The sequence below is a fragment of the Camellia sinensis genome, chromosome 9 (genome assembly GCF_055761805.1).
Source record: "Camellia sinensis isolate YWXY chromosome 9, ASM5576180v1, whole genome shotgun sequence".
NCBI classification, from domain to species: Eukaryota; Viridiplantae; Streptophyta; class Magnoliopsida; order Ericales; family Theaceae; genus Camellia; species Camellia sinensis.
In genome coordinates, this window is record NC_138969.1 from 191421662 (window position 1) to 191432919 (window position 11258).

The 11258-nt window shown below is 31.9% G+C and overlaps 1 protein-coding gene across 1 annotated transcript; it reads right to left on the reverse strand.

Annotated features, from left to right (window-relative positions):
* Nucleotides 1–1182: 1182 nt before the first annotated feature.
* LOC114315780 (cytochrome b561 and DOMON domain-containing protein At3g25290) lies at nt 1183–3395 on the reverse strand. Its single transcript, XM_028262385.2, has 3 exons — nt 3015–3395; nt 2333–2587; nt 1183–1582 (listed from the first exon to the last, which is right to left on the reverse strand). The coding sequence occupies exons 1-3, from the start codon at nt 3261–3263 to the stop codon at nt 1304–1306; spliced, it is 783 nt and encodes a 260-aa protein (XP_028118186.2). The 5' UTR covers nt 3264–3395; the 3' UTR covers nt 1183–1303.
* Between the last annotated feature and the right edge of the window lie 7863 nt (nt 3396–11258).

The window sequence follows — 11258 nt, forward strand, 5'->3', positions numbered from 1 at the left end:
TTTCTTTAGTAGTGCGTCAGGCTGATGAACAGGGCCAAACTGAAGTCAAGCCCAAACAGATCCATCAAAACTACATCAATTTCAGGCTCATAAACTTTTTGGAGTTACTTTTTTAGCATGGGACTCAAAAGTTTATTTGGCAAAATTTTTTTGACTTTTGTGAGAGAAGAAATGCAATGATTATGATTTGAATGTAACATTTTACCTTATTAACTTTTTAATTTATTTTTTCTTTTACTGGTTAATTTAGTCCAAACCCAATCCAACCCACATAGCCAAACGAAGCCTAAGAATGGTTTGTTGGCCATAAGAGAAATTGATAAAGATTTGAGAATTAATTTGGCAAAATTACAATTCAGTAAATTTTGTAAAAAATAATTATAGATTCCTGGAGAAATGTATGAGTTTAATTATTAATATTTATAAAGTTTATCATTGATTTGTAATTATTTTTTCAAAACAACACTAATTTGATATTTCCCTAATTAAATTAAAATAGCAAAACATTTTTGTTTGTTGTGAAATGTATAAAGTTTTGGGGTATAATAAAAATAAAGTAAACTACCTTGTTCATCCACAAGTTTCTTGAGAAAAAGTCTGAAAATACAAAAATTTATCACACCTCTCACGTAAGAGAGTTGTATATACAAAATAATAATAATAATAATAATTTCTTAAAGTTTTGAGGTTAAAGCACTCGTTATAAAAACAAGTTGTCTCGAGCTGAGTTTTGAAGTGCACGAGCTTGATTCTTTGAAAATTAGTTGAGATTGAGCTCAAATCAAGTTTAAGTTGAAAGAATGATGATAGAAATTTTAGAAAGTAGTGGTTAATATTATAAAATTCTTGGACAAATATAGCTATACAGTAGAGTTTATGGTTACTGAGAGAATTTTCGCAAGGCCTCTCAAAGATTCATCTCCAACAATTTGTGAAAACCTTTATCAAATTATAACACTGTCAAACCTTGTACCTCACAATGCTTGATAGTTTTCAAAATTTAATAAAACATTTTTTTTCTACCTTTTTGATGATGGACACACAAATACAATTTCTATTTAGCATTTTATAAAAAAGAATTTAAAAAAATAAAAAAAAATTAACAATTGTATTACTATAATAGAATTGTCAAATTATAATATTTTGATACTATAACATGTCAAAATTTGGCATGAACGTTACTTTTGACATCAATTTATTGGAGATTCTCTTATAACTCAAAGATTGACATTGTAATGGAGGCCTTTTGAGCATAGGCTTATTAAATAGAAAAAAGAAAGAAAAGAAAAAGAGAAAAAAAAAATCAAGAAGAAGCGTAAGTGCTTCTATTCAACACCATTGATTTGTAAACTATGATCTTAATCCACTTGTAAAGTTCCAAAGCTAGGGCAATTGAAGCCAAAATTGCTAGGATTACAATGTAAGTCCATTTCCATCTGTATTTTGGACTTCGATTATCAATCCCTCGAAATATATTTGCTATGATCATAGCAATCAATGCATACCCCAAAACATGATGCCATGCCTTCCAGTACTTGTGACATTCATGTTCTTCTTCTGGTTTAAAACAAATGCTCAACACCTGAAGGACATTATATATGATGTTATAGAAAGGAAGGATGCCTGTTTTGTTCTGCTTTCATTTTTACCTTTCGTGTTTTACCGAGATAAAAATAATAAGAAGTTTGTAACATCATTATTGTTTTCCTTTTTGTGGGAGAATAGTTTTCAAAAACAACTTTTTTTAGTGTATTTCCTAAGAGGGATTTTTTATTTTTATTTTTATTTTTTATTTTTAAATTTCATTGAGAACAATTTCCGACAACTGAGGAGGCTTGTCTCCTATCCAAATTTTCGACCAAAGGGTCTAGTTTGCTTAGATGTGGGCTCATCTTAGGCCCAATTTGATAATCTGAATTATTTAAGTTAGAAGGCTTGTTGAGCAAATTACCTATGTAAAAAATCAAGTTAATCAAATATTTACAGTTACATAATTGGATCACATTTCTCTATTAAAAAAAGAAAAGAAAATGTCAAGTACAATTTTCAAAATAAACCGCCTACTTTATTTTATTTTTATTTTGCATTCACATATAAACGGATTATATGGTTACTGATTGTTGATCAACTTCATTTTTTTGCATAGATTATCTACATGCCGAGCCCAATAACTTGAACAGTTTTAATAATAAAAAAGTCTAGAGTGAGCCCATAGAAACGCAAACTGGACCCTCAAATTTTTGTGTTTTCAAAAACAAAACCACAAAAATGAACATACAGCTAAACATGCCCCAAGATTGATCAACTGAGTGGAGGAGAGTTTTAGACTTACTTGAATTGTTGCCAATGTGAAAATAATGGTACCCAGAACACCATGTGTATGTAACTTGTAATGCTTGGAAGCATTTCTGAGCAACATACCAAAGACCCAACCAATTGAGCCCAGAAAAACTCCTGAAATTTGACACCTAGTGTGAAGCGTGTACCATTCACTGCATTTCATTGGCACTTCTCTGCAGTACCTCGCAACGATCACCCCGATTGGCAACAGCGTCCCCCATCCTATGATGTTTAGAAACCCATGCATCTGTCAAAATTAACCCCAAAAGAATCATATTATGACGTATTTCACGTACCAATACGCATGCAGTTGTACTATTATGCATACTCATACCCAATATGACATAATTCTTGGAATACTCATAATTCATAGTTTTTCCCTCACCATGAGCCGGTGGCCCCTCATTAAATAATGTAAATACACTTGGTTTAGTCCTCATTTGATGGTATAATATTCTATTAAATTTTTTTGGAGAGAGCACTAATGAAAACTTAGAGAAGGAATATGCAGAGTTTTGAAGTTAATTTGAATAACAAAATGTGTAAGAATAGAGAAATCAATTACGAAATTGGACAAAACACTAACACATGATGTGGGTTGACATCTACGTGAGAAGGTTGTATCCGATTTTGTGCAAGTAGAATATTTATAGCTGATTTGAAAAAGCTCTTACAGCTCTTATGTGCCGATAGTGATGCCAAGCATGGTGACTATGCCATGATCTTAGTTTTGCAGTTTGAACACTAGTATTGGGAATGTGAAGAGACTCCATTTCTTGCATATGGGAGTGAACTTGGCGCATATCAACCCCTCTGCTCATGTTAGTGATAGGGCATTCCTTGTTGCAGAAAGAGGTTTGGGCATTGATGGAATGGAGGAAATAGATAATCACAGTGACAATTATGAGGGGATAAGAATTCATTACTCTCTCTCTCTCTCTCTCTCTCTGAGATATCTCTAGTTGATGCAGTTGTGAATGTTTCTGCAAACTGTGTCATAGATCTGATGAGCTAATAAATCTTTCATAACATGACATTTGATCCAACTAGTTTCAACAGAAATTAGGGCCTTGTTGTGCACATTAAAATTATGTACTAGAGTTTCTCAAGCACTACAGAATATATGCTTTGCTTATCAAACTAGGAAAATCTCTTTTGCTGCTTTAATTAGTACAAGGCAATCAGATTTTATTCCATTCTTGAAGATTTTTCCTCTTTTCAAATTCAATTCATTTTTATTTTATTTTTTTATGATGAAAAACTCCAATAGTCCCACCTTGTCATTTAGTATCTTATGAATAAATTTCAGATACACACAATCACAGGCAAACAATAAGCATTGATTAAGCCCAAGTGTTTTTATTACAAGTCGAACATGAGATCTTCTAAGAATTACACCGTAATTAAGCTCCAATGTTCAACCCTTTAACCACTGGGCCATCCATGCAGGTTCAAATTCAATGTCATGTATCATTGTGACTTTCTCTTTCTTTTTCTCATCACAGCCTTGAAGGATCAAATCAAAGTAACGAATGTGTAGGAAGCCAAACAATGTGGTTGCAGACTGTCAGGCTGATAACAGGGCCAAAATGAAGTCAAGCCAATACAGATCCATCAAAACTACATCAATTTCAGGGAAAGGGTTCTCATATCTGCAGCTTCCTTTGGCTAGAAGCAGGAAAGATAGGAATCATTGAATTTATTTATGAAATGACTAAATAGTCCCTTCATATTATGATGTGGCAGCTTGTGATTGGCACCTGAGTACTGCTGTCTTCTTTGCCAGATTCCTTCCATTTTGGGATACAAAAATCATGCACCAATTGCTTTACTTTTCTTTACTCCCAATCTAATGGGTTTTTTTTTTTTTTCTTCAGTATTTTGCAAGTAGTCAATTGAATCAAGACCACAGAAAAAAAAAAAGCAAGCCTTGTAACTTTAGCTTCCCACTGGCAAGTTGTCAACTCTCTTGCCAATCCCCCTATAAAACCCCTCATCTCCTATTCAACCACCCCCACTCTCATTCCTCCCAATCATCACGGTTATAAATACCAATACATATCCTCCTGATATCCTGATACTGTTATCTAAAACCATGCTTTCAACACCCATAGAATCCCTAAGAGTACTATTCTTCGTACTCTTAGTAACACTTACCATTGTTGCAGCATTGGATACAGATCAAGACTTTGTTGATCATGAAGATGACTTTGACGATCATTCACGTGGTGAAATCAAAGAAACTGCTTCTTTACAAGGTTTGAGCCACTTTTTGGCACAGCAGAAGATACCGGCAAACTATACTTGTGAAAAGTTTCCTAGGGTTTGTGGACTGAAGGACAGCGCAGGGCCAGATTGCTGCAAGAAGAAGTGTGTGAATGTGAAGACAGATCAATTGAACTGTGGGATGTGTGGGTATAAATGCAAGTACGCTGAGATATGTTGTGGAGGGAGGTGTGTGAATGCATCATTTGATAAGAGCCACTGTGGAGGTTGCCATAAGAAATGCAAGAAGGGAGAGTTGTGTGTGTGTGGGATGTGTGATTATGCATGAGCACTTCACTACAAAGATTGATTTTGACTTTGATTATTTTTTTTTTTTTTTGAGATATTCACTAGAGAGATTAAATGTAACCTTGAAGTTATACATAATTTATATTTTGTACTGTCATGCTCTATATATAGTTAGAGCATTAATGCATCTTTGAAAGCATAAGCTTGTAAGATTATTGTAATTATCAATTATACAGAACACAACAAAAATGACAGCTTCACATTCATTCATTATAGGAATTATACAGCATTTTTAATAAGAACGGTACATTTTTAAAAATATCATATAGCTTAATAAGTCTTTCGATTTAAAGTAATAAGTAAAATGAAGACTTGATTGAATTAAGATTTTCTATATATAAGAGCAACTTCAACACTATGAGACATTTTGCCTACTTTTGACAACTATTAGTTTTAGTCAAAATGTTAAAAAGTTACTATAAGTTGTCACACCACTTTCTCTATTTTTTTGCATATTTTTTCGTAAAAATTTTAAAAATTATAAAAATAGTATGTTTTTAAACAAGGCCTAAAAGTACATAAAAAAAAATACTCTATTTTATTTAATCATTTTAGTTAATGTGTATTCCTACAAGGCTCTTGATGGCTGTCTAATTTGTAGGGGAAAGCAGAGGCATAATGCCTAGTCCTAGTGTATTGCCTAACCTATTAGAGTATTGAAATTATGATTTGGTTAGATAAAATAATTAACAGGCACAATATAGAGATTCTGTTGAAGTTGCTCTAATTAGAATAGAAATGTCTATTCCTATAAATAAAGTTGCAAGATGTTATTAAAATTCAAAATTAACAGTCTATAGTTATTACATCAATTTGGATTTTAAATTCTCTCTTTACTGTTTCGAATTTAACATAAAGATATATTAATATAGGTGTTATTGATCATGAAATTCTCCATTCCATAAAAGAGAATTTGTACCTCTATAATCACATGCGTTTCTTATTCTTTCTTCTAAGGATGCAGGTAGACAAGTCAGTTTCTCTTCCATGGCTTTCGTACAATGATTTTGTTGTGCTTTTATTATAAGAAATTTCAGCAAAATATATAATTTAACGGTTCGATTTAAAATTAAAGTAAAATAATTTTAAATTTTAACTTAAAACTTAAGTCATTTAATTGATTTATCACAATAAGATGATTACAAAGAATCATGATCCATTTTAAATTCCTTTTTACCCCCACAATCATGTTAGAGGACGAGCGGAAATGAAACAAAAGATCCATCCCATATATAATACAGAAAATTATTGAAAAGTTCAAAATAAAGAGAGTATAAGGCTTTAGGTCCAATTAATATTTTTTATTAGTGAGAGGTCCACCATTTATGAAATAATTTAGTGAGAAATCATTTTATTATTTTGGAAGACATTTTGTTTCTAATTTTACGCATTTATTTATCTGTTGACTTTTTTTATATGTTCATTTTTTGTTGACTATCTGTTCAAATTTATATCTATCTGTTCAAATTATTTGTTATCTATTCAATTTTTTTTTGTCTATCTGTTTAAATTTTTTTTATCTGTTCAATTTTTAACCTATTTTTTCTTTTTATTTAAATTCAGACCATTTTAAAACTTTTCTCTCTCTATTTGTTTCCTCTCTCCATATATATTCTCTCTCTCTCTCTCTCTCTCTCTCTCTCTCTTTCCATCCATCTATCTATTTATTTCTCTCCCCACTTCGCTTGTCTCTTACTCTTTGTTTATCTCTCTATCTATTGAAAAAATCTCTATTGTAAATCTATTTGTTGCAATCATCACCAATCATCAACAACATCTTTATTTTACTCTTTATCTCTCTCTCTCTCTCTCTCTCTTTCTATGTAGGGTTTCTAACCTGTTCAAGCCAACTATTTGTTGAAAAACAACAGATCTATTATGTGGTAAATGGATAGCAAATGAAATTTTAACAAAATAAATGAGCAATAAAACACAAACACAACAGCTTGAGTGCTTGATTTGCTGGGGCTAGCGAGTGCTTAACATGAGCTTGAGTATTGTTGGCACTACTCAGACCCATTTTCTAAACTTTTTGTCCCTGAAACAGTTTTGAAGCTCACATCTCATATATTTTAGATCTATGATGACAATTATTGAAATGCAATCCGATAAATTATACAAAAATTTCCTAAGAACCAAACAAAGAAATGAGAAAAAGAGAGGAAAAGAATGGATCTGGAGAGAGAGAGAGAGAGAGAGAGAGAGATAGGGAGATGTGGATTGTAATGGAGCTAGAGACCATGCGGCGGATGTTCACTGGAGAATTCGTCCCTGATCGGGACTTCTATAGTCGCCATTTTAACCCTGCGGTGTTGAATCTAGGACGGCAGATGGCGGTGATATAGGGGACAGAGGTGGCGTGCATCGAAGAGTCGCATGCGACAACGAGATAGAGAGAAACCCCCTCATAATTTTCAAATCAACCACTATTGTGAACCAAATGATGATGAAAATAAGCTAGATTGAGAACTGTCGGTTGCGTCGCTGCAGCATGGTAGCTGTCACTGTCTAGATCTGAGTAGTGATGCTGAAGCTTGTTAGGAATTTATCATTCCTAACCAAGATCGGCGAGACACGAAATAAAAAACAATGAAGGAAAAACGAATAAAAAAAATCACACACACAAGAACACAAGGATTTACGTGGTTCACCCTAGAATAGGGCTATGTCCACGGCTGTTGCGGTTTTCACTATGATTAGAAAAATACAACTCTCTCTTAACCTAAAAGAGGTGTCCCTTCATCTATTTATAATTACAGAATTAGGGTTACACAAAAGCAGCATGGGAATTACGAAAGTACCCAAAAAATTTCGGCCGGGAGAGGCCCCTTTGGACCCCCCCCAGACCCCCTTCCCAAGGGGAGAGCCTCTCCTAAACCTCTCATTTGACCTAGTGTTTGAGTGAACAGTACTTATCAGGCAACATTGCACTTGTTCAGGATTAGAAACAATTTTTCCTGAAACATCAATGATTGTTAATGGTGGAAAAGAGATCGTATCATCCACATAACCAAAAAGATTTGTAGCTCGAGGATATTCTACCATTAAGCTTTCCAGATTGTGAAATTTGTTGCATCAAGTTTGACAGTGACAAACAAAAAACAACTTGGAAATTAACAAGGAAAGATTTGAATGAATCGAAGAGATTGAAGAGCTTGAAAGTGCAACAATAGGGGATGTTGAAGCCATGAATCACTATGTTCGTTAGAGCTTAATGCTCTGATACCATGAAGAAACTCAACATTCATTCATTTCATTTCACAGTAGATCAATAGTCTTTATATGATATGTATATATACATAAGGCAGTTACAACTAATCTATCTCCACTCAACTAACTAATACACACACATACTCTAACAAACTCTTACTCTAACTAACTAACCAACTATAGGCTTGAGCTAATGATGTGGTTGCAGCTGCAACACTGATGATGATGATGAACTGCAACTATTGTTTGATATCTTATCACATACATATAGAGGTGTTCTCAAGACTTCCTCCTCCTACCGACTGTGGGTGGAATTGTGGATATCTTTTGAAGGTCTCAAACATTTTTCAAATATAATATTTGAAGACCAGTGAATTTATCTTATCAATATTATTTTGTTGTATATTATTTAGATTTTCAGGCAACCTTTGTTTTGGTAATTGCAACAATAATTTGTATTGGTTTTTATTATTATTATTATTATTATTATTATTATTATTATTATTATTATTATTATTATTATTATTATTATTATTATTATTATTATTATTATTATTATATTTTGGTTTCATTCAATTCTCCCTCATTTGATTTCTCTTTGTTTTCTCATAATGTAAAAACTACAAATCCCTCTCCATGCATTGTTATCTACCTTTTAATTTGCTTTTATAGAGTCAATACATCCATCCTTCATGCCAATACACCCATCCTTCATGTCATAGGAAATCGAAGATACACGACTTTCCTTTTTTCATCTATTCGCTTGAAAATAATTTTCACAATACTAATATGGCAAGAGCTATCCAACTATGAACTCCATTATTGTTACTATTATTACTATGTGCAAGTCCACTCATTTGAAGCAAAAAATGTTGATGAGTAATTCATTTTGCTTGTTTTTTTTAAAAAATTAGGTGTTACATATAGAATTTTGTTTATTTTGTGATATACTTTTGTTCTTCTTAATTTCTTGTTAAGAAGTGTGGTTTGCCATCATGATTGTCTCAGCTTGTGTGGTATTCTCTTAGCAAAACTTTTATTTAAAAATTTTATAATCTCTTTGTGGTACGTGTGTGAGTCTTTGTTCAATTGTTTCTATGGGAAAATATTTTTTAGGTTGTCCACGTGGCCAAGGTCGTTAGCCGAGATGTCATGTGAATGGATCATGCTGCTAAGATATGATGTGATCATATCAGAATTCGATATATTCGGATAGAGGATAAGAGTCCTAGATGGTTTGAGGCTTTCTGCTTGGATAGAGATGAGACTATAAGAGGAGTTCATTCTAATCTAAATAAAAGGAGTCCAACATAGATGTTTTCTTTATAAAAGATAGAGTGCTATGAAATAAGACTTCTAGGAGATAAGGGTACTGCTGGCTATAAAAATAAGACACTCTCGTGGATCAAAGGTATGCTTTTACTTGAGAGTTGTTTATTTGTGCTGATATCTTGTAAGATAAGTTGACTGACTTAATTGTTGGAGTGGCCCCGGGTGAATGAGCCACCATGGTATTGGTTGTCTTCTTGTGTGCAGGTGTTGGGTTCTTCTATTCTTCCGTGTACTCTACGGCTAAATTCCTTAAATCTCAGTAAGGAGATCTAGTTTGGTTAGGAGGTCAAAAATCAACACCCACGGTTTCTACTTTTTAGACAATATCATAATGGTCTTACCTTTTTTTTAAAAAATCTATATATATATATACTAATTTAAAAAGGTCTGTGCAAAGCATGGACTATTATTACAGTATGTTTAAATTTTGTATTTTGATATTGTTTTAAAAATTAAAATATTGTTTTATGAATTTGAATAGAAAAAATCATTAGATATATGATAGAATTATGTGGTATGATATGTATCATTTTTTGATTTGTTAGACACCTAATGATGTAGACTTCAATTCTATTATCATATCATTTTGTGTGAATTTATGAGTCTTTAACATTTTTTCTGAATTTATAAAAAATAAAATTATGGCGTGTAACTTTTCTCAACAGATAAATTTAAAGCAAATATTAAGATAATTCTCCTATCTAAAAAAAGGTAAAGCACCAATAAATCCAAAAATGTGATATTGTGAACTATTTAGTCCTTCATTTTTTTTATGAACCCAAAGGTCCTATTAAAGTGAAAATTACACAAAAGGGTAGTCACTTGCACGTTTGGGTTTATTTTTGGAGGGATGAAAGTGGATTTCTCCAAATGTGAAATTACACATTTGGGCAATCTGCACTATAGAGGTTTTGAATTTTTCCTCATTTTAGAACAAATTTCACATTATGAATAAGAACATAACACTCCAATGTAATATTCTAATGACGTAACACATCAATATAATATACTAAAAAACTCCTTAATGTTCTTTTCTCGAACGTAACAATGTAACACTCCGAACTTTTCCCAAACATAAACACACAAAAAAAACTCCTTAGTGTATTTTTCCCAAACGTAACACTCCAATCAATGTAATTTCAAATGTTACACTTTAATGTAACACGCATAAAAACACTAAAAAAGCTACCTAATGTATTTTTTTCTAAACATAACACTCATAGTTTGAAATTATACATTTATCCAAAGGTTACTAAGAAATTTTTGTACTCCTTTTGGAATGGTTTGAATAATCACACACCCTTTTAGAATGGTTTGAAGAATTTCACATCATTTTTTTGAGTGTTACATTAGAATATTACGTTTAGAAAACGTACACTACAATTTATTTTTTGTGTGTTTTATTGGAGTGCTACACTAAGGAAATTTTTTGGAATGTTACATTAGAATGTTATATTTGGAAAAAGTTTAATAAGAAGTTTTTTTGAGATTGTTACGTTTGAGTGTTATATTGGAGTATTATAGATTGAAATTATACATTTGCTCAAATCTTTTGAAATATTTGAACAATCCCACATCATTTTGGAATGTTTAAAGAATTCCATATCTTAAATCATTCCAAATAAAAAAGATTCCCGTATAAAAATCCATCCCAAATTTGATTATCATAGGTTATGTATCTTATCTTTTTAACATAAAAAGAAAGGAGGAAAAAAAAAGAAGAAGAAGAAGAAAAGAAAACATAATAAAAATAAGGGTATAACCGTAAATTCAATTTTTAAATAATATATTAAATCTACCTT